This window comes from Phalacrocorax carbo, chromosome 2 (genome assembly GCF_963921805.1).
Source record: "Phalacrocorax carbo chromosome 2, bPhaCar2.1, whole genome shotgun sequence".
Taxonomy (NCBI): domain Eukaryota; kingdom Metazoa; phylum Chordata; class Aves; order Suliformes; family Phalacrocoracidae; genus Phalacrocorax; species Phalacrocorax carbo.
The window spans coordinates 99,769,202-99,791,857 of record NC_087514.1 but is presented as its reverse complement, the minus strand read 5'-3'; the positions used below and the strand labels follow the sequence as shown (position 1 = coordinate 99,791,857).

Below are 22,656 nucleotides of genomic sequence, written 5' to 3'. Positions count from 1 at the left end.
TTTCTGTGTGCTCTCAAGCAAATTGCTAGCAATTATGTACCCTTTAATCATAGTTCTTGCAAACCAGTATGGAATAGGAGCTCCCTCACTTATGGAAGGAGGGGTGTATTACAGGATTAAGCCATGAGAAGAACCAAAGTATACTGTGTATTTTTCACACAGTTCCCACCCATCTGAAAAGCTCATAGTAAGCACAAATCCCTAGGACTGAATTCCACAGATTTTAGTGGGAACAAAAACCTTGCTGGGACGAGTCCCATGTCTGCAGTGTCCATAACCACTGAAGGCAGATGAGAACCATGAAAAAGATGCGATATGTTTGCTTTTAGATGTAATTTTTACATAAATGGTTGGAATCACAGGTAATGAGCAAAAAATCCAGAACCAAAAAAATGAGAGATGTGCCATGTAGTTTTATGGCACTAATAACATAGGGATTATTACAGCAACTTACATTGTGGTATTCTTTAGGAAGAAGATACTGGTCAGGACTGACTGACAAAATCCCTGTATTAATTAGCCCTTTTCTTGTCATAAAATAAAGTATCCTCTCCATTTCCTGTACACAGCGAATACGTACAAGCCCCCGAACAATGATATGATGAATACATTTTTGAGGGGTAAGAGCCTCCTGCAAAGGAGAAACAAAGAACAGAAGGTGTTGATTATCTAATATTCAATTTTTTTCATGCACTTACATTACATTTAAGCTGTAAACCAGATGGCAAAAATTAATAATGAATCGGGTTTCTGAGAGCATTTTAAAAGCAAGTTTTGTGGAAGTTTCTTGTTAGCCAGCTTACACAGTAAGGTAACAATTTATTAAGATAGATTAACATGGAATAAAAGGAAATGAGTCTACAAGATCCTCTTGCAAACTCCATGGTGTGCTCCAGTAGTACAGGAATGGTATTGAAATGCATCCCTCATTGCAAAATTAATCTACCTGCTGGCCACACTCACAGTGACATTCCAGTAAAATCCATTCCAAAATGGCATTCCAAATAAAAAATAGATTAATATCCAAAACCTTCATATAGATACAGACATCAGTTACTGAAAGCTTCAGTACATGAAATTCCAGCAATTCCACTGAAGGCAGTGTCATAGAGTTAGCATAAGTAAAAAGACAATCGCTTCGCCATCCAAGAGTCATAAAAAAAACCAAACCCTCATAAAGCACCCACAAATGCTGTTCAGAAATGTTCAAGCGTCCCTTTAAAAGTTAATAGCTGGGCATCAGTAGAGTTTTAATACTTCTAAAGCTTCTGTATTTTACTGCAAAAGAAGCTGCTAGGCATTAAAACTCAAAAAGAAAACCCCAACAAAAAGCAAAAAACTAGCCAACCTCAGAATGTATTTTCAAAAGGATGGGAGCAATCTTGCTGGTACATAGTGTGACATCTAAGAAAAGAGTCCAATCCCTAAGAAGACAGTTCACATCCCAAAAAAGTAGTTAATCTTTGTAAACAAACAAATTAACTATTAGCATCTCTTACCTTGCAGTTTGTGTACCACAGAGCCAAAATCAGGTTTCTCAAAGCCAAGTACATGGTAGGGTCTCGTGAATATTCTGGGAACTCATAGAGCTCATCCAGTTCCATGACATCTGGCCTCACACAAAGTGCTTTTCCACATTCATTGGGCTGGTAAAAAGGCTGGAAATACTTGTTCATGCCTGCAACTGAATAAAGACATACCAAGAACTAGTCATATTCCATCGTGTCTTCATCGCATCCTTTTCCCTCTAAGGTGATCCATTGACCTCACACAGATAAACAAGTAACGAAGCTTTCCAGCCTCTAGCCACCTTCAGAATTATTTCATTTATCTTGCTCTCCCCACTCCTACCCTCTAGGCTATGTAGTATTAATTTTTGTCCTGCTAACTGATAGATGTCTTAGACCTATCAGAGCTTAAGTTTTGTCAGAGAAACAGTATGTGCCCTCAGATGCCACGATGAGTCTGACAAGGAACAGGATCTAAACTCAAGTCTAAGGTCTATCATCACTGTACAGGCTCGTGGAGTCCTCTGAACCCCTTTCATCTTCAACTCCCAATACTGCCCAGAGTGGATAGCAACTAAAAGTAGTCATCTTCCACGTGCAGTATTGGTAGCTCTGTACTGAAGTTTTCTGTTTGTTAAGCAGATAAATACCTGCTGAATAGATGAACAGATTCATTTTCAGCACCTAAGGAGAACAAAGCCTGCTAAGATGACACAGAAGCTTAACTTTGCTCAAAGCACTCTCTCCGAAATGATTATGAGAATCCTGAATTAACTTTCTCCATACCTGACCTATTCTGCAGATCGGCACTCCCAGGCTGTCAGTCTCAGCTGTCGTTAGCAAAGAAAAATAACCTAAACAAAATCTTAGTGCCTTAAGAAATCAAATCCCTTCCTCCAAAGCCCCAGAGAACCACAATATCAAAACTAGCGGAATTGTGTTTGGTTTGGATAAATCTTGATTTCATTAAGAACGCAAACAATCTTGAAGTACCTGCATGTTGATTTCCCATTTCTGTAAAAAATGACAGGTGGTAAACAAGAAGCCTATGCAGTCTGTGCTTACTCCCTAAAGAAAAGCCATATGAAATGTATTACCTTTATCTTTCAAATGAGTAAATTTCATCAAAGTAGTACAGAAGCAGTCACACAGAGGGTGTGTATTAGTGCTGAGAACAGAAACAGTATTTCTGAATCAGGAGCATTATGTGCCTTATAAACTCAGTTATAAGACAAAGTTTATCACACCTATTTAAGCAACAGAGCCCTGCAGATGGCCCTTACCAGTCAAATTAGGCACGCTCTTTAAGTGCTCTAACTTCACAAGGTTGGATTCACCAGGTAACCGATTAGTGCTGGTACAGGATGGACTCATGCCCACGCAGTCTGGATAATATGCAGCTAGAAAGGGAGCTGCCACACTGTCTTTCAGCAAAGGAGGGAGTATGAGCATGGAGTACCACCAATGGTGTGAAACTTCAGCCACTCTCTGGCCAAGCGGAGAAGTGAAGGAAAGAGGGGAGAAGAGAACACGTCAGTACTTCGAAAACGTTGGAAAATGAACCAATTCCCCCCCCCCCTCCAAAACTGAGACCAAAAAGCACTAGCAGTACCAATCTCAGAAGTGCAAGTCATAAAGACATTTTCTCTCCCTCTTTCCCCTTCCTCAGCCTGACACAGAAAACCTGTAGCATTACTCTCTTCCTCAGAAACGGAGCTGAAACTTCACGAACTCCACACCCACGTGGAAAGCAGATGAAACATGCCATGACAACACACCTATGCCTTATCAGACCCTTTATAAAACATTTACAGTTGTTTATGCATCCAGGAATCTGAACTTAGAAAACTCTATGGTAGCTGATCAGTTTAATTTAGATTCTACTATCCCCATGAAAGACCATGAAAGACCCTAACAAACACCAATGATTCAGCCTTAATTTACAAATCAAACATGCATTAAGGAAACAAAACCACAGAGCTTCTACAAGAGTCAACAATAAGCTTGAATGTGTTTCCTGGGATAGAGGTACCTCAGGTACACTTGTCAACATTGGCTTATTGTACATCAGATGACACTAAATCTGACCTGCAGGGTGACATGAGCATAAACCCATTGAAACACCAACATACATCAAGTCTAGTTTTGTATTATGAGGGAGAGGAGAGAGAACATGTTTTGATGTTCTCCCGCAGTCTTCAAAAAGAAGAGACTAGCTTGACTAAAGATAGAAACCACCTAAAAGACAGGGAAATTTTAGGATGGGGAATTTTACTTGAAAGCTGGCAACTGAATACTGTTTTGATGGAACAAAAGTGAGAATTAGGAGTAGACCTTGCATCACAGGCCACAGCTCAAAGACACCACAAACCACCCGAAAGCTAATTGGTACGGTAAGGGAAAAGAGGAAAGAGATGAGAAAGCAGAAGGCCCTAGGCTCTGTTGCAAATAGCGTCTGACAGTTTCCTGAGCAAAATGCATAAATACCACCATAACTGGCCAAAGGACCAAGAAAATGAAAGAAATATACCGTGCTTTAAGATTGCTTTCATATTCTAGGACAAATGAGGAGGAACAGCCACTACTCACCAAGTCCTCAGGCATGGAACACTGGTCTGAGCCCTCGGTCTGAAAGAAAAGTGAATAGTATCAGAGCTATTCTTAAGCTGTACAACAAAAATTACATATAAAACAAAGTAACTTCTCAATGGCATAATTCTTTAAACTTAAAAAACAAACCAGAAGTGTGTTAATATTAGCCTTCTGTAGTGGAGATGACCCCAGAAAATGTTTCTCATTTGTTTCTACTGATCAGACATTAAAATATATATTCTATTCCATGAAATGGAGCAGAACACTGAAACAAATGGAGGGGGGGAAGGAATTTTATAGAAAAATTCTGGAAATATTCCACATTTTCCTGAGAGACTCTTCCAGTTTAGACTATTTTTAAAAAAGTAATTTATTTTAAGAGTATCTTTATCCCAAAGTTTCAAGATTAAATGCTGACCCTTCCGATTTTCATATGGTCGGTATTTTCATGTTACACTTTTAACCCTATAGATTCTATAGCACTATAAGGCCTCTTTCAAATGTCAGGAGTTACCTTCATGCCAAAGCTGAAAGTTTTCATGTAAAGCCCATGACAGACTTGCTAGAAATTAATAAAAGCCCATGGAGCTTTTCAAATGCCTTCCTCAATAACAAGGTATGGCTGAACAAAACCAAAATAAACATTTTGGTGTATGTCTATTTTGTACATGCTGATAATCTTCCCATAGCTTCAGAATGAAGGATTTTATAATTGATTGTGCAGCCAAAGACATTCCAGATACTTCTTTCTTAACATGTCCACTCAGGAAACAAAACATCCAAACAGCGTGTAGGTCCGTCACCATGCAGCTCTCCAGGCCATCGGACAGTCATTTTGACATTAGAAACATTAAGCAACAAACAAGAAGAAATTACTGTCTGCAAACAAGAAACATCAGCTTGTTATTAGTTTTCAATACGAGCAAACCTCTTGTGTGTTACCTTGGTGGAATTGTTCAGTTTCATACCACATCTGTAGGTTTTTGCGATTTGTGGTGTCAGCTGGATTTCCTTTGTCAGCTGACGCCATTTACCACAGTCTGGCTTTGTGCACTGCACCTACAAGTCAAAAAACAAACATGTTTTTACTTGTTGCTGTGTGATTACAGATAAGATTAATGAAGCGCAACCAATTAGAAAGCAGGGAGATGTGAGGAAGTTGTCAAATACAATTGTTAAATTCATTCTCATGTAATCCTCAGGTCATAAGTAAGACATTCAGTATACATAAACCTTGTGCCCATCTCCTGTAAGACTGAATTTCTCCACAGAACCTAATCCCAAAATTAATTCAACACCCAGTTATTATGGTCTTCAGCAGGTTTTGCAAGCATTACTGCAAAAACACATTGTTTACCACTTCAAAAACAACAACAAAAACCCAACAACAAACTTCCTTCCATTCCAGTCTCTCTTCTTCTCTTTCTTTACCAGGGAAATAGAAAGTCTAGTTTGGAAGTCTTTCACACTCATACTTTCCGATAGCTAGTGTGCTCCCTTTTCCCCGCCAAGTCTTACTCCACCTGAACTTCACACAGCTGCTACTTCACTGAAAAGCAACAGACGGTTGCTCTTTGTGGGGTGTGGAGATCTCCAGCAATGGAGGAGCTGATCAGAACTATTATCGTGAGCTTTTCCATAGTCCTCTAATGCTAGAGCCTCCCCCAAAAGTCAGCTGACCTGCTGCTTGAACATACAATATCAGAAACTCACATCAGAACATTGCATTGATATACTCCCTATTAAATAAACCATCCTCCATCTTACCCAGTAAGGAAGCTGTTGATCAGCCATGAAGGCTTTTGGACTGGGCTCACTTTTACCATTACTTGTCCAAATCCTTTTCCAGGCAGTGTATTTCTCATAACCATCTTTATGGCTAAGAAGAAAAAGAAAAGAAAACAGCAAGCAGTCAGAAAATTGAATATCTATTTCATTTCAAGCAACAGCAGCTATTCTAAAATTAAACGTTTTATATAAGGGCAGAGAAATAAGGCTGTAGAGAGTCCTATATTTTTCCTATTAAGAAAAGAGAAAGTCGTGGTTCTTCCGACAGCAGTAAATTGCATCCCGACCTCTATATCCTCTTGATCATGAGCACGCTTCCCGCTGTCTAAGGCCTGGACTGAGTCACAGGTACTGCTGAGCACATAAGCACCCAAAAATCTTAGTAGAGCTGGACTCAACTCCCACTCAAATGGGAGGGAGCTTGGTGCTGAAAGCACTCTGTGAGCCTGACCAGAGCCTTCACAGTCACTGAACCGCAAGAGTTAGATCTGCTCACTGATTTGATGTCACAGAGAAGCAAGGTCCCCTGAACTCACATAGTAAACCAGATTTGTTTTATAAAGGACAACAGATTTACTTAAAACTGTTCTCATAATTTAAAATTCTCTGATGTTGTTCTAAAGAAGACAAAAGCTTCAGAATAACAGTACACACAAGCCAGGCTGCCTAAAGTAACCAGTTTTGTTCATGCTGCTGTGTTGAAGTTGATGTCCATAAAACACCTGCAATTTCAGCACCAATATTTAAGCCTCGCTTTGAATGAGGCGAGCACAGAGGACAAGTCTTTGTATTATGTTTATGTATATGATGTTTCAACAGTTGTAACACCTGCCAAATTTTAATAAGCACTGAAAAGGCACAAACTTAATTGGCAAATCTACCTTCGGTAATAGTGGTCAAAACATTCATTGCAGAAGTGTTCCCCGCAGGAAAGATGATACCATCTAGATGTATATCCATTTTTAGCACATCTGTAACGCAGGAGACACAGAAATAATTTTACAGTGCATTTTGATTAAAAAAAAAAAATCTTTCTATTGAAAGTAGCACATTCTAGAACATGAACAAAATATTCAGAACAAGCCAGGGCTTTATGTTAGATTCATGAAGGCTGACTTGCACAAGGCACTACAGTCATACAAATAACAATAGGATTATTTCAATTGTCTCAAACATTTCCAGTTTCCAAACTAAGTAACACCAGATGCAAAGGAGGCAAAATGTACACAATGTGCAGTTTTATAGCTGGTCTGGCTTCCAGCAGCCTCCCACTAACAATGGTCAACTGAGCCTGTCTTTAGTACCCTTTAAGCAGACGTTTCCTGAACATGAAATACGTTTGCTTTTACAAGCATTTTGCAAATGTATAAGAAGACAAAGTCCCTCTCCACAGGAACTTAAGAGTTCCCTTACTTTGTTCCATTTTGTTCTGATATTAGTGCAAGGGTTGGAGGGGTCATTTAATTAGCATTTTTCTTGTTTGTGTGATCAATTGATTCATAAATCATTACAACTTCCCATCCCCGTAACAACTGACAAAACTATAAAGGCAAATCAGAACACAAAACAGATGCTGCCTATTTTTTTCACGTAACCAAGTTGGCTGCGATTTCAACCCAATGAGAAAAAACCTTGAGGAAGCGGTTACACATTCTGGGCATTTATTCTTTATTACTCTCAGAAAGAAATAACCATTAGCAAAGATTATATTCATCAGACAAAGCAATTGCTCTTCACTTTGAAAACTCTCATTAAACTCAATGAAATGGTTCAAGATAAATGCATGAGGTAAAAAGCACGAGGTAAAATGCAGTGACCTAAGCTACTAACTGAAATAGCTAGCCATAAAATGATCTCATTTCAAGTAAATGATGTTGAAAGTGTGTACTTGGAGCGGTGGGAGGGGTGGAAATCAAAATATTAAACTAACAATTCAAAAAGATGACTAAGCAGTATCTATTGTTTCCTAAATGAAAAACGTAATATCACCAATGCTGATCTCTCAGGTGCTCATTTCCCCTAAAAGCCTCTTTCACAACTGCCAAAACCCTTGGCTTTCCTATGACAACATCCAGAATACATTGACCTGCTGCCACCAAAGAACAATCCACATAGATAACTAAATGAAGCACTGAATTATTTTGTATCACCGAAAAAAAAAAAATAAAAATCAAGGAATGCTTGTCTCAACCAGGGAGGGAGGAATGCTATATAATTACAGCCTGCCTACTGCATAACGAGGTCTAGTGTGTCGCTTATTATAGATATACCTTGCCAGTATTATTCATTCAGTACTGCCAGGTACTGAACTATGAAATGCGAAAGGACTTGCGTAAGTACACAGAAAGTGACGAACAGGTCAAGAACAAAGAGTTCAGATAAGTACGACTGTCTCCCAAAACCTAAACTTTCAAGGTCAGAATCTCTCCTCGGACTGCAAAGCGTTACAACAAAAGAGCGATAAAGACTTTCTGCAGTAAGTGACAGTTTCATTTTCCATCTTGAAAAGCAAGTTTAGCTTCCTCAGATTACACGACCATGCTCTCAGTTTCACAGAAGCAAGGTGTGTTCCAGAAGACACCATTAATAACATAAATAAGTGTATTCAAAAGATATTCTATATCCAAATTAGCAACTTGCACAGTAGAAAGCTATCCACAACAGCAGTAACTCGTGACACTTCCCTGGCATCTTAAGACTCATATTAGTACCTTTCAACTCTCCCTCTACAGTAGGAAACGAAGAGATTTTTCAGACTATAGTTAGGATCCTAAACTTCAGCTGCAAGTTTAGAAAAGTCCATGGAAAATGCAAATAAAAAGAAACAAACCTTTCAGCTGCACTGGCAAAGCAAACAGGACATGTTGCAGTGCATCCAGCTTTTTCACACTTTCTATATTTCTTCTCTGACGCTTCATCATCATCATCCGCTGCTTCAGCTGCTTTCTTCTTCACCTAATAAAGAATAGCTGAATTCTGACCAGAAATGACACAAGCGCCTCTTCTACTAAATGGCATTCAGACAGTTTTGCAACTTGTGGGTAGCATCAAATAGTTAAAATGATATGAAAATTTTTGTGTCCATTGTGAAATAGCTGCAGCATGAAACAGCTGTCAAAGTAGGTCAGTTTTTTCTACTAAAAAAAAAAGAAAAACAGTGAGGCTGGAAATATCATTTAAAGCTAAAAATGTCTTGCATTAGTCTAACTGATGCCATTGAAGAAATTATAAGTAAAGCTTCCAGTTTAAATCATATTTTAAGCTCCATCACATGCTAATGAGTCAAGCCTCATGCATTCATTCTATTTCTCCTTCAGAAAATCTCTTTGTCACATACTTCTTGATATTAATTAGGGGCAACCTTATCTGCACATAAAATAAAATGTTAGGGTAGGCATGGGGCTTTTTTTGGACTCCAGATACAAAGCTGTACACCAAATGTCTCTTCTCGGCCTCAAAGGTACTGTGTATTGTGTTGTTTTAGGCCTCCGTCTGGAGGGACAGACAGCTTTGTCCGGCTGTAGAGAAATCCACGATTGTATTTTTAACACATCAAGTATTTACAGGTTATATTGAGTATTTGTCTTTTCTGAATGTTGCCCACAGATGAGACATGTGACCTATTCACAGAATTAATTATTTCTCCCTCTCTCTAGATAAGTAGTTGAAGTCCTAACTTACCACAATGAAGCCTGCTTTCTTTATAAATGTCAACAGAACATAAAAAATACCAGAGTACAAACCCATGTGTTTTTAAATTATAAATACCTGTCTTCCAGAACTCCTCAGAGGAAGGTTGTCTGGAGACTGGTCTGAAGAACATGCCTTTTTTTTCGTTCGTACCCTTCCAGTTGACATTGTACTATTAGATCTGCAAAAAAAGGTAGGCAGTGGTTAGGAAAAAAAAAATTCAATTGCTTGATTTTGCAGAGCTGTCTAATCACCCAGGCAGTACAGCCACTCATAATGCTACTTTTGCCAGAGTTACCTAGGTAAGATTCTGTTTAGCTTGACTATTAATTCAGGAGGAAAATGAGAATGAGCCATTATAAGAAAGGAACAATACTACTATTTTAAACTAAATTCAGAGTTAAGATTAGATCCTTGAGTACATCTTGACAGGCTGTTCCAGATCAGCATACCCTGGATTTCAATAATCTGATTTGCATTACGTGAAGACCTGGACTGGAATTTAAGTTGGCAAAGTGAACAGACATCAGCTCATAATGCAAGCCTTGAAATACCACTCCGAGTAATGCTCGTCCTGCTGAGTATCAATTTATTGGTAGCAAGAGATTTTCACTGTAAAACACTTTTCCAAACAGTGCACTGAAGAGACATTTAATACCAGGTGAGCAATCACTTCCAAGACTTGCACACCCTCCTCCGAAAGCACATCAGAATTTAAAGTCTAAACTGCAGTTGCATTGCGATTATAGGCAATCAGAATGTAACGAACTTTGTTGTTAGTATACTATAGGAGAAAAGAAGAGAGAACTGTATAGCTGTCTTTGACTGCATCGCTGGGAACGCAGAGAAGACCAGTTTATCATGTAGGCTGGAAAGCATGGAGTGTGAGAAAGTATGCCACAGAAATATGAAAGCATATTTAAAATGGTATTATCAAAGGCATTCTTTTCACAGGGAGTAAAACGCAAATAAGTAGAGCCTAGAGGAAGAACTAAATCTACATGTGCTCCACCACATACAGAAAGGAAGTGGAAATAAAACCCTTATACTACAGCACTGTATCGTGAATGTTATCTTGTGGTAGTAGGGATCAGTTTGTAATCTTTTTTTTTTTTTTTTTTAATATATTTGAGACTTCTCAATTCTCTCTTTTCTAGGCTACATCTTCCTTGTTCAAGCTGACAGTGATGGACACGGTAACAGTAGCTTCATTCAGGAATTCTGCTAAAAATAAAGGTAACGGGAGGAGAGAATGGGCATTTTTACAGTTTCAAATGAAGCTGATGCAAATCAAGTAAATTGGTGCTTTATTCTCCTCTCAAGACAGAAGAAACTGATTTGGGAGGGGAAGTGAAATCACGTGATGATATTCACATAAGTGAAAAATTAGAACAGACAACCTAATGCAAAAATAACTTTCTTTTTTTATGCACACCCCCCTAATTATAACTAATTAGAGGGAGGAAAAAAAGAATTAAGTCAATTTTTATTACCTTAAAAAAAAAAAAAAATCACTCTACCATAACTTACCACTGTATGGGGGTGGATGAGGTTGGAAAGAAGAGAAAGGAAAACAAACCAGTTTTGCCTACATGAGATTTCGCGAAACTACTGCGTAACACCCCAGGAAATAGTGGCTTTTTTCACCCCAGAGCTTTCCTTCTGGATCAGTGGCACAACAGTATCTCTCTGTATCACCCTTACCTTCTGACGCTGGATAGTCCCCCCTATGTGCTGTTGCCTCTACAGTCGGAAGCTACGGACTACCTTAGCACTCAGCAAGGTACCAGGCAACTCATTCTGGTGACAACCAGGTGATCACAGTCTGCTGCTGCTGCAAGGCCCTTCATCCAAGAAGGTAAAAGGACATGCAGCTGTTTCATTGCGTAGGGTTAGACAAAGAACACGCAGGAGTTATCATTCACTAAGAAGTTTGGTAAAAATAGTTAAGATCCAGAGAGGCCTCCCATTTTGAAGGGCAGAGGCCAGTTGTACGGAATCACATATTTTTGCTATAAACACTATGGGAGGGGGAAGGGAGGTGGGGAGAAAGAGAGAAAGAAAAAAAAGGATCAGCTTGTGCGCTTGCAGCCCAGAAGGCCATCCGTATCCTGGGCTGCAACAAAAGCAGTGGGGCCAGCAGGCCAAGGAGGTGATTCTGCCCCTCCGCTCCGCTCTGGTGAGACCCCACCTGGAGTGCTCTGTCCAAGCCTGGGGCCCTCGGCACAGGAACGACACGGACCTGCTGGAGCAGGTCCAGAGGAGGGCCACAAAAATGATCCGAGGGCTGGAGCACCTTTGCTACGAGGACAGGCTGAGAGAGTTGATGTTGAGCCTGCAAAATAGAAGGCTGCGGGAAGACCTTACTGTGGCCTTTCAGTACTTAAAGGAGCCTTATAAGAAAGATGGGGATGGACTTTATATCAGGGCCTGTAGCAATAAGACATGGGGTAAATGGTTTTAAACTAAAAGAGGGTAGGCTTAGACTAGATATAAAGACGACATTTTTTACTATGAGGGTGGTGAAACCCTGGCACAGGCTGCCCAGAGAGGTGGTAAATGCCCCATCCCTGGAAACATTCAAGGCCAGGTTGGACGGGGCTCTGAGCAAGCTGATCTAGCTCAAGATGTCCCTGCTCACAGCAGGGATCTTGGACTAGATGACCTTTAAAGATCCCTTCCAACCCAAACCATTCTATGATTCTATAAGTGTAAGCAAGGCCATTGCTTCCAGTTGCACGCCACTGTGTCCCCACTTCTGCTCCCAAACAACACCCCCCCAAAACACCGCAGCTTTTTAAAGAACAAGCAAACGTTGCTTCCTTTACCAAGCTTTATATGACTCTACATCCTATCAACATTATCGTATCGGATGAGAAGAAAATAAGCCCTTTTAAAAGCAGAAAGAGATAGCGATGCATAATACACTGTCACATTCTGTAACATTTCATCTGTCTGTAATGCGTGGCCTAAATAGGAAAGCTTTGTGGGGCTTACCTGTACGGTGACAGCAAGTTGGCTGGGGGGGAGACAGAAACCACACAGACACACTGACACGGGGGAGGAAAAACGCGAGCAGCCTGACAGCCCAGGGGAGGTGGGACCGCGACGTGCGCACACCTTCAAAACTCACCCTCGAGTAAATGGCCGGCGCCCCGCTGGCTGTCCCCGCCCCGGGCCGGCCGCGCTCGGCGGGGGCCGCGGGAGGGGGTCCCGGGGGACGGGTGTCCCCGGAGGGGAGCCGGGGGGAGGTCCCCGGGTGTGCCGGCCGGCGGCGGCGGGGGAAGGAGGAGAAGAAGGAGGAGGAGGAGGCGCTGCTGCTGCTGGGGGCGGCACGGCGGAGCCGCCGGGCACTCACCTCGGGTCCGGGTCACTCGGGGGCCGGAGACCACATTCACGCGTGTCCGCGCCGTCTCCTGCTAGAGCTGCAGCGGGGGAGAAAAGGGAGGAGAAGGGGGAAGGAAGGGAGGGAGGGAGGAGGGAGAAGGGGGAGGAGAGAGAGGAGGGGAAGGAAGAGAGGGAGGGAGGAGCGGGGAGGTGAGGACGGGGGCAGCGCTCGCACCTGCCCCGCTGCCCGCGGAGGGGGACAGGCGCCCCCCCGGCGGGCGCTGCAGCCGGGGAAAAGGGGTCACCCACCACCACCATCCTCCTCCTCCTCCTTCTCCCCGGTGCCGTGCACCCTCAGCCCGCCTCCTCCTGCCGCCGCTTCCGCTCTCCGCGGTGCGTAGCGAGGGGGAGGGCGGGGCGGCGCCGCCCCGGCCCCGCCGCCCCCCGCGGGACGGGACCCGCCGCCGCCGCCGCCCCGCAGGTACCCGCCGCCGCCGCCGCCCGGGCGGGGGGCGACAAGGGGGGTGCTGAGCCCCGCCGGGCCCTTCCGAGCCCCCCTTCGCCCCTGGCCGCCTCTCGCCCCCGCGGTCAGCCCACAGGTTTCACGTGAGAGAGGGAGGGAGGAAGCGTCGGCACCGACCTACTTGCTGACCGGCCCCGGGATCGGGCCCGCGTCTGTCTGTCTGTCTGTCTGTCTGTCACCCCCCCGCGGCCGCCATCTGGGCGGCTTCCCCCGATGTGTGCAACGTGGGAGGGAGGTCAGCGGCGTGTTCCCGTAGGGGGTAACGGGGTGCGTTTGAGCAGGCTTCGCTGCGGGAGGGAAAGTCTAGCCAAAGCCACCGGCAGCAAGAGTGTGCTCTGTCATGTTCAATCCAGCCACAGTTTAATAGTCGCTAAATTATAATCTCTTAAACGATACTAAATTTTATTTGATTCTAGAACGTAAGAGCAGCCAGTTCCAAACTATTCACTGGGTTGGGGGTAATTTTTCTCTCTTTTTTTCACAGCTACGAGCTCTCCCTGGGGAGGATGGACCGCTCAGTGGATGCAGCCGGGCTGCCGGAAGGCGCTGATACTGGGTCGCAGAGAGACAGAGTGGTGACCGAGGAGGAATGGCTGCAAAAATGGGAAACGGGTAACATCGGGTTTCACAAGGAACAAGGGCACCCGTACGTGACTTTGCTCTTCTGCCTAAGCTGCTTAAAGAAATGCTGTGAGATGAATGAATTGACTCATTCAAAAAACTCTTAACAGAAGATGGAGCGTTTACAAAAGGAAAATTACATGGCTAGAAAGTAAAATAACAAATATTTCTGTGACCTACGTCTGTCAAAAAAGGGCAGAGGAAAGAAAGGATTGCATTGCATTTAAAACTTTAAAATCAGGTTTTAAACTATAAAGCTTGGATAGCGTGACTAAGAATCTTAAATTATCTGATGCAGAAGCTCTGCATTGCTGTTGGTATGTTGTGAAACTGGGGCCTAAAACCATGTGCAGAGGGCATTGGAGCAATTACTGTGCACTGGAAGACAGGGACCTAAGAGAGCAAACCTGATTATATAGGCTTGCAACCAGTGACAGTTACATTTAAGACCCATTTAAGTTATTTGATTGATACAGAAGTTTAATAATCATTTTGTTCAAGTTATCTGTTGTGGCCCTCTTAGAGGTGGGTTGGTTCGTCTGTTTTCTTGAAAGGACAAACAGAAGACAACAAAGAGAAGTGTGTTCTAACAGAAATTAAATTTTCTTTCTTTCTTTCTAAGTAAATGGAAAGTGAATGTTAAAAGCATTTGTCTAACGCTTCTAATGGTATGAAGCAGGTTGAACTAAGACCCTCTGTTCCCTCATGGAGTTTGTGTGTTACCTGGCATAGTGAGTAGCACTTGGCTTTTAATGCGCCAGCAGAAATGCTCGCAGTATTAAGAAAAATATGTCTGTTCTTCTGCAGGCTCCTACAGAAGCATCTGGATGTTCTTTTAAATGGCAGGAGTGGACTGAGGATATTTTTCCCGCTTTGTGGTAAAGCAGTGGAGATGAAATGGTAAAGCATAGATTATAAGAGCAAAAATCTTATTTGATGTGGGGAGGGAGGGAGGGAGGGAGAAGGGGAATTCCCAGCCTTATATTGGCCAATGGAAACGTGCCGCATCCCCACTGGTAGGAAAGCAGCGTCACTAGAGGCTGAAGGGAGGAGGAAGTTTGGTTTCATTTGCTGGCGCTTTGAATAGTAGCATAAATGGGATGGATAAGGACTAACCTGAAAGTCCTCCTCATTGTCCCAGGTTCAGCTAGCAGAATGCTGAATTTCTGATGGACAGACTGACTGAAGCTGCGACCATACCACTGCTGATTTTGGTGGCAATGACAGCTTACATTGCCTGCAATGAGGTTGGTTGTGCCAGAGCATGTTTTCATGGGACCATGCGGCACGTCACACTGGGAACTTAAGTGATTTGTGCTAAATGTAACTTCCTCTTTTTAAAATTTTACTTTTACTTTTTTGGCTGGATTGATTCAGGGAATAAATAGTTAAACATTACTAATGCAATCTAGTGTAGCTCAGCAAATGTTGGGGCCCAGGGTCAAAACTTAGCCAGGATAATGAGGTTGCCTTGGGCTGTAAGATAACAGGAACAGCCTGCATGATGACTGAAACTTGTTGCTTTGGGGGAGACAGAGGAGCTTCAGGACAAGAAGTGCCTAAACAAAGTTATAAGGACACTGAAGAACTACCAAACTCCTGTCTGGAAACCACCCCATGATCCCTGAGGTTCCACTCAGAAGCACCCAGGACAAACAGGCAACAGCCTCAGACTGCCACTGTTGTGAGGGGCCTTGGGCTAGAAGGCACTCAAGGATGTAATCTTTGCAAGCCTGATGGGGAACGTCCTGGGGGGGGGATGCAAACAACCTAGCAGCAGCAGGTGCCAGTCAAAACCAAGGCAAAAGGAACTAAGGACATCTCCATCTAGATAAGAGTCAGAGCACCACTTGAAACCAACATACCTTGCAATACACTGACAAGATTACTGGATGGGCCAACTCATGACCATATGTGGAAGAAGGGGCTTAAAATGCATCATAATTAAGATGCAAGTATTATAATTAGTTCCAGGGAATCTAATGCATATGTATGTAACTGAGCAATGTAAGCTTTGTCCATCACGACTTGTGGTGTGCAAGTTAGGAGGAGTGATCCCCCTTGCACCCAGCGCTGCAGTAAACACACCTGCTTTATAACTCCTGTTTCTGCGTCTCAGGGTTGTATTTATAATTAGGGGCTGTGTAAGCCAGCGTTTGTTCTTGGAGGTAGGGGACACAAACCAAAAAACCCTGATTGAACTGGATCCCCAAGGAATCAGGTTAGTCCCAGTTACCAGGGTTTATAGTGGTAACGACTTACTCAGCTGACTGCGGCTCTGACGCACGTTGCTGTTGCGCTGAGGGGCAGCACTGAAGAGGTTACCGCACCCTGCTGCCTTCATCCGAGGCGAACGTTGCTGCCCAGCCGCAGAGGCAGCTGGGTGGACAGCATGCCTCAGCTGCTGCAGTTCAGAGCAGAACATATTTCTGTAAACCGAAACAGACAGTTTCTCTGTGTAATCACCTTTGTTTCCACTGAGTTTGTGGAAATACATTAATAATCCATTGAATCTAAATCCTGTAAGTCCTCATCAACTGTATGCTAAGCGGTGCTAATGTAAGCTCAGATCATGGAGGGGAGCTGTTTAATAAAATGTGAATGCTCCAGAAAGTCAGGATTAGACAAACCAGCGCTTCCTAAAGCCAGGGTTTCCCTAATGAATGAATGCTGCATGGGAGGTACACATTTGGTAATGGCCCAACCTGTGGGCCTCAAGTAAACTTGGGCTTTCTCTCTGCTGCGTGCAGGCTGGCGGACATGGGGCACAGTGTTGTCGGCGTGGAAGTCAGTGAGCAAGCGCTGAAGGACTTTTTTGCAGAACACAGTCTGCCTTACTGCGAGGAGCCAGTCCCAGAGATTTCAGGAGCAAAAACGTTGCAGGTATGTTTCCTGCCTTGTTGAATGATCTGGTGTGGTTAATCATGCAACACAGGCATAACTGAGCAAACAAGTCATTCTGCTTTTATGCCTCTGTCATGGTAATTATTCACCTCTCCTGAAGAGGCCTTAAAGGAAGCTCTGGGTTGTAGTTTTGGACTGAGGAGTTCTTCTTCTGAGCTTATTACTTTGGCCTTCTTTTCTTATGACATTGAAGCACCTGAATGTGAAGTAAATGTATTTTAAAATTGGACAGTTGCATGCCTTGACAGATCAGAACCCCTCTGCAGGGGATCAGGAGAGATATCTCAGTAAAGAAAAACTAAAATCGTCTCTCACGGTTTTTTCCCATTACCCCTAAGTGTATATTTAAAATAGTATATGTGTATATCTTAAGGTATGAAATGTATAAATATATATATTTATTTATGTATATATACACACACCTATAAGTGTTTATTTAAAGATAGTTTGCTGATAAGTATTTTTTCCTTCGCTTTTTATTGTAGAGTACCTCTGGGAACATTTCTCTCTACTGCTGCAGTATTTATGATTTGTCCAGGTAGGAATACATAGTGTGTTTTACAATCCTGTATAATCAAACGTGTTAATACTATCGTAATATTGTCATATTATTTTACTTGAATCAGCCATAAATATTTGGAACAGGTCCCCTCAAGAAAGCTCTTACTAACTTGTATGAGAAATGTGAATAGCCAATCTCCAATAAAAACTAACTCTGTCTATTCGATAAAAATGCCGACTAAATATCTTTAAATGGGCTTCTTGTTCTAAGATGTCATGTGAAAGTTATAGAAAAACATGCTTGCTTTTACAGTAAAAACAAATTGTCTTTAATATTATTGATGGATTCTACGAAGCAAAACCCTAGCAGAATCCCTTACTCAGAGTAGCTTAGTAAAAGCAAGGAGAATATACCCAGAGGTATCTTCTTAGACAGCTTTTCCTTTAACTAAGTACTAAATATATTTTTTTCCCCAAATTATCGATTAACATATGCATAGGTGAGCTGTACCCATTGATTATATGTGTCCCATGCTTTACTTATTGTACTTTTCTTGATAGACTTAAAGTACATTACATCACTCCAGCGTACGCGACTACATAATATATTGTCAGACACTGACTCTGCAAGTGTCTTGAGAAGCATGGCTCAACTTACTAATGTCTTCTGCAGGATTTTTAGTGCTAAAATGTCCTTATCTCTTAGCTAAAAGACACAACAGAAAATGCAAAATACTTCAGTACAGTCCACATTACTGACTCCTGAAAAAGCCCATTGTGCTCTGGCCTCAAGCATCTCTTATCAGATTTTGTGGTGTCTTTGCACCTGATCTTCTGCTCAAGTGTCACTGAAGCCATCTGCCAGCATATCCAGGAGCAAAAATTATGTCTGTGGCTGTGGTAGACTGAGGCAAGCAGCAGCGTAACTTAGCTTTTCTAACGTTAAACAAATTGCAAGCTGAAGCTGACTGTCCTGGGCACGTAGCTGGGGATTGAGGTGTCTAAAATTGCTGGGTGTGCGGAGTTCAGTGATACTAAAGCAACGAGGCACCTTCCTCAACCCACATTTGAAGTCACACGTGGGTTTTAGAAGGTGGCCAAGAACTGTTGATGTGCTGAACACACATTAGTGTTGCCTCAAGGGTCACGGCAGGGTATGATTGCCAAAACCCCAGACTTGCAGCCCAAATGGGTGTAAGCTACTTTCCTTCCTCCCTGCCTTGGCTCAGCACGCCCTAATGATGGGGAAATGCTGAGCAATTCCAGCACCTCTTTGCTATCGCAGCAGGGCTGGGTACCAGGGGTGTTTCTTGGGACCCAGATGATATTGGTTTGGATCATGAAAATGCTGGACCGTAAGAGAAAGGTCATAGGGAATCTGCACAGCTAGCTGGAGAATCCTTGTGACTTCACAGAAGTATCTGAATAAAGATGAAGGTGCCCTTTTAGTATTTTTAAGCCTTTTTCCTTATCTCCCTGTAGCTCAGTAGTTGGCAAGTTTGATGCGGTTTGGGACAGAGGAGCTCTAGTAGCTGTGAATCCATGCGACAGACAACGGTGAGTAAATTTGCTTTGTTACTGTCTTTTCTCTAATGTAGGCAGTGACACATGTTTTTCCTCCTGCCACTTGTCGCTGAGTCTTCTTTCATTTAAAGAAGTAACCTACACAAGTTCTTCTCTACCGCAAACATCAGCTGCAGTTGCAGAGTGCTGTACTCTAGATTTGTGAGCTTCCTTCAGGAAGCCACCCTGCCTCTTGGTGGGAAAATATGTGGTTTGTTGCAACCCAGCAGAAGCAGAGCTGCAAGACTCATCTGAATTTTATTATTTCCTTTTCACCCCATCTGCTGCTCCTGTCGTTCTTTTTCCCCTCCCTTCCCTTTATTCCAGTTTTTTGTTCTTGCCTGTAGCCAACCCAAATGTACTTCGACCCTACCCCCAGGATTTTTTAATTAGATACATCATCTTGAATTCACAGTAATTTCAAAAGATCCGTGCTGTATTTGGAACTGTATTCTAGGCTGTGGCAGGTGAATACTACGTTTTGTCTGTTAGTTTTGAGATGAATGTGCAAAAAAAGATACACGCTTGCTTATGAGAGTAAACAGTAACCTTTATTTGAGATGCTTCATGCATAGCATGAATTTCATGCTCGTGAAAATTCGAGCTAAGCTTTGCTTAGTTTCTGTGCAGTTCAGTTCAAGTTGTCCCTGCATAGAAATACGTTACCTTTTTTGTTGAATATTTTGAATGCTATGCTTGAATGTTTGTACAGTTCTGGAACAATAAAGCGTAACTTTCTCCTTTTAGCTATGTCAGTTTGATGATCACCCTAATGGAGAAAAATTCTTCTTACCTCCTCGTTACGGTTTCATATGATCCAAACAAACACAAAGGTGAGAACTTTGCACTCCTCATGTTTTGATTTTGCATGCTTCAATACAAATTGTATATAGATGTGGCAGATTTATTAGTGTCTTCCCCAGGTTTTTTTATCAGCATAACTTTGTCAGCTGACCACACCGATACAACTGTGTGTTTAAAAATTTCAGGTGTTGCCCAAGATTGAGACTAAATTTGCTTTCTCTCTAGCATTCAGACTTGCTAAGGGTAAGTGGAGGACAGACATGGTATATTAACAAAGAAACGAAACTGGAAGTGCGGCTATGACAATGAAGCTGGAAGAGTGAATGCTTGGAGTAACATCCTGTCTGGCCTAGGGAGCTTGAAGCTCTCCCAAGAACGTCAGCTTCGCTCTGTTGTCCAAATACTCGCAACCCAACGTGTGGCCCATTCTGTGCCTCTCTCCAAGCCACTACCCATGGCCTGAATATGCTTGGAGGAGGTGATATTCTGTAAAATCATAAAGTATTTTCTCCTTTTATAACTTTTATTATATACTGAAGTCTGAGGTATTAAGAAAAACAATAAATGTTAACTCTCAGAAGAAGATTTCTTGCTGCTTTTGGGCTCTTCAGCATAATTGTCCCTGAAAAAAATAGGTCTTGTTATAATAAGCAACAATAGTTTAATTGATTGCTCTCCCTCTCACATTATTCAGCTTTTAGCTTGAATTATGCTGTTGTAGTAACTCCGTAGTAAATCCCATTGGCGGGATTCACACAGCGCACTGGGAGCGGTTGTATCCACGGCACGCTCGTGACTTCTGACAACGTGGCTAGCCTGGCTGCAGCCTGGGGATGATCTAGCAGCAACACCTGAAGCGTTCGTTTAGTGGCCCACCAAGGTGCCACCAGTTCTTGGATACGGTGTTTTCTGGTCCCTGCAGATGGTGCTACACGCCGGGGCCGGGTTGCAGGCCAGGAGCTGTGAGGGATGGGGCTGGCTGTCCTGCTGCAGGGTAAATGTTTGTCTCCTTCCCGTGTCTCCTCTCTGATGAGCTTTGCCCGTTTTTCTTTCAGGCCCACCCTTTTATGTTCCTGAATCTGAAATTAAAAGCTTGTTTGGTAAGTAATATTTAATATTTCAGCTAGCCCTTAGGAATTTTTTTCAAAACACACATGTTTCTACGCTTCTACCTCACTTTGTGACAAGTGATAGAGAGTAATTTGCTTCTTATCTAAGGGGTGGAATCACGGCAAAATAACAGGGAAAATAAATACCATTTAGCCACGGGGATTTTGCTGTCAAGGAAAATTCTCAGCTCTTCAAAAGATATGAGGAAAACACAAGAGACTGATACCACCTCTTTCCTCCCCTTGGCATCTTTTCATTCTCCCAGGGTTTGTACTGCACTCGGTGATCTTGTAGCTGCAGCCTTGTCCCATTTGACCATTTTGTCTTTCTCAGCACCTCCTCACCAGCTACCCTGCCTTTATTACAAGGCCTTTGCATACCAGTTCTACAGTTCCTACTGTACTTTCGTAGCCAAAGAAGAAAAGTAACATGCCACACGAAGAAAAGGCTAAATGTACAACTCAAATCCATCAAAATAATGAAACTTGGAATTATGGCGGGAATTTAATTTTAAAAGTTCCTCCTGCTAAGCTTTGATACTGCACTTCATTTAAATTTACAACTTTCTGAGGCCCCTGCAGTGGCTGTGTGCAGTGAGCCACTGGCATGGACAGTTGCATCCCAATGCAAAAGAGATGGGTAAGTTTTCCCCAGTGCATTTGTGCCACTGCATATGGGACTGTGAGGAACTATGTGGATAAGACTTTTTTGGTTTTTTTCCCCCAACAGTTTGCATTTTTCAGTGACTAATCATTCAGTAAGTTGTTACTCTTTTCTCCTTTCCAGGCAACCACTGTGAAATTAAGTGTCTTGAACAAGTCGATGACTTCTCAGACAAACACAGACGATGGGGCCTAGATTATTTTCTGGAGGTGCTGTATATACTGAAGTTTGTGGCTTGATTAAAATGAATTAAAATAACTTACCTCCTGTCTTGCTTTTCTTTTTATCTCACCTTTTAAAAATGAGAAATGTTTTGGGATACTCTTAAAGCAGGCTTCAGCGTACAGAAAATGCCTGTGGAACATTTTTATCCATTTTGCTTACCGAGTCTGCCAACTACAGAACTGCTTTCACTACCTTGAGATGCGCACGGCTTTTCTTAAACTCTGTGCACAAACAAGTATTTTGAAAGTATATCTTTTTCTTCCATATCAATTCAAATCATCAGGGCTGGGAAAAGGAAATGTTCCTGTTCCTTTTCTGCTGTTGCCAGCCGGTGCTCTCTGCCCAGCCTCGTCAGCTGGCAGCCCCGGGAGCAATGGCAGCTGCTGTTCAAATACTGTTTCCTGTGACGCTGGCCTTGCGCCAGACGGGGCAGCTGGGCAAGAGAGGCAGGAAGCTGGCGCAAGTTGCTCCTCTCTGTCCCCGTTAGTCGTGATTACAAGTCAAGCGATGAGTGGGCGAGAAGGCTGGGCAGCGGCCACCAAGGGGGAGCAATCATCGAGCAGGAAAGAGAAGGGAAGAGAAATGGGTGACAATAAAGGAGAGACTATGGGGAGAAAAATGTTCCTGCCGTTGCTGGCGAGGGTGCCACTTCTTCCCTCAAGCACACAGCCATGAGCAGGCAAACCAGCACAGGGCTTGTAGGGTGAGAACTGCTGTGTGCTCATCTGAATGCAAACCTTCCTTTGCAGGCCTTCTGTCGCTCCCATATGGATACTATTCCAATTCTTAAAAGAAGTTACAATATTCAATAATATTGTCATACAGTACTAATTAAGT

The 22,656-nt window shown here is 42.7% G+C and overlaps 2 protein-coding genes across 8 annotated transcripts in view; one reads left to right on the top strand and one right to left on the bottom strand.

The window, feature by feature from the left end:
* KDM1B (lysine demethylase 1B) overlaps window positions 1-13,297 on the bottom strand; it is a 29,309-nt gene extending 16,012 nt beyond the window's left edge. Inside the window, exons 1-11 of one of the 3 annotated variants that reach the window (XM_064443677.1) lie at window positions 13,215-13,297; window positions 12,937-13,003; window positions 9,657-9,759; window positions 8,719-8,843; window positions 6,770-6,859; window positions 5,868-5,979; window positions 5,043-5,159; window positions 4,098-4,136; window positions 2,792-2,996; window positions 1,500-1,684; window positions 455-631 (exon numbers count right to left, since the gene is read on the bottom strand). In XM_064443677.1, coding sequence (XP_064299747.1) covers window positions 455-631; window positions 1,500-1,684; window positions 2,792-2,996; window positions 4,098-4,136; window positions 5,043-5,159; window positions 5,868-5,979; window positions 6,770-6,859; window positions 8,719-8,843; window positions 9,657-9,746 — 1,140 coding nt within the window. In that variant the 5' untranslated portion in view covers window positions 9,747-9,759; window positions 12,937-13,003; window positions 13,215-13,297. Of the gene's footprint in view, window positions 1-454; window positions 632-1,499; window positions 1,685-2,791; window positions 2,997-4,097; window positions 4,137-5,042; window positions 5,160-5,867; window positions 5,980-6,769; window positions 6,860-8,718; window positions 8,844-9,656; window positions 9,760-12,711; window positions 13,004-13,214 lie in introns of all 3 variants that reach the window. The other 2 variants (XM_064443675.1, XM_064443676.1) reach the window with 2 other exon arrangements.
* On the top strand, window positions 12,919-21,856 carry TPMT (thiopurine S-methyltransferase). Of its 5 annotated transcripts, none has more exons than XM_064443684.1 (9): window positions 12,919-12,941; window positions 13,913-14,074; window positions 14,857-14,949; window positions 16,800-16,932; window positions 17,439-17,491; window positions 18,937-19,011; window positions 19,765-19,850; window positions 20,877-20,921; window positions 21,718-21,856. In XM_064443684.1, exons 2-9 carry the CDS (start codon window positions 13,935-13,937, stop codon window positions 21,831-21,833), a joined length of 741 nt encoding a protein of 246 aa, XP_064299754.1. In that variant the 5' UTR covers window positions 12,919-12,941; window positions 13,913-13,934; the 3' UTR covers window positions 21,834-21,856. The 5 variants fall into 5 exon arrangements, with proteins under 5 accessions (XP_064299754.1, XP_064299750.1, XP_064299753.1 ...); XM_064443680.1 differs by lacking the exon at window positions 12,919-12,941 and adding an exon at window positions 13,315-13,386; XM_064443683.1 differs by lacking the exon at window positions 12,919-12,941 and adding an exon at window positions 13,393-13,504.
* Window positions 21,857-22,656: the final 800 nt, after the last annotated feature.

Coding starts and splice junctions, on each gene's coding strand:
- TPMT (XM_064443684.1), top strand. CDS start 13,935: ATGGACCGCTCAGTGGATGCAGCCGGGCTGCCGGAAGGCGCTGATACT. Junction 19,012..19,764: donor AATCCATGCGACAGACAACG/GTGAGTAAATTT, acceptor TTCTCCTTTTAG/CTATGTCAGTTTGATGATCA. Junction 20,922..21,717: donor TGAAATTAAAAGCTTGTTTG/GTAAGTAATATT, acceptor TCTCCTTTCCAG/GCAACCACTGTGAAATTAAG.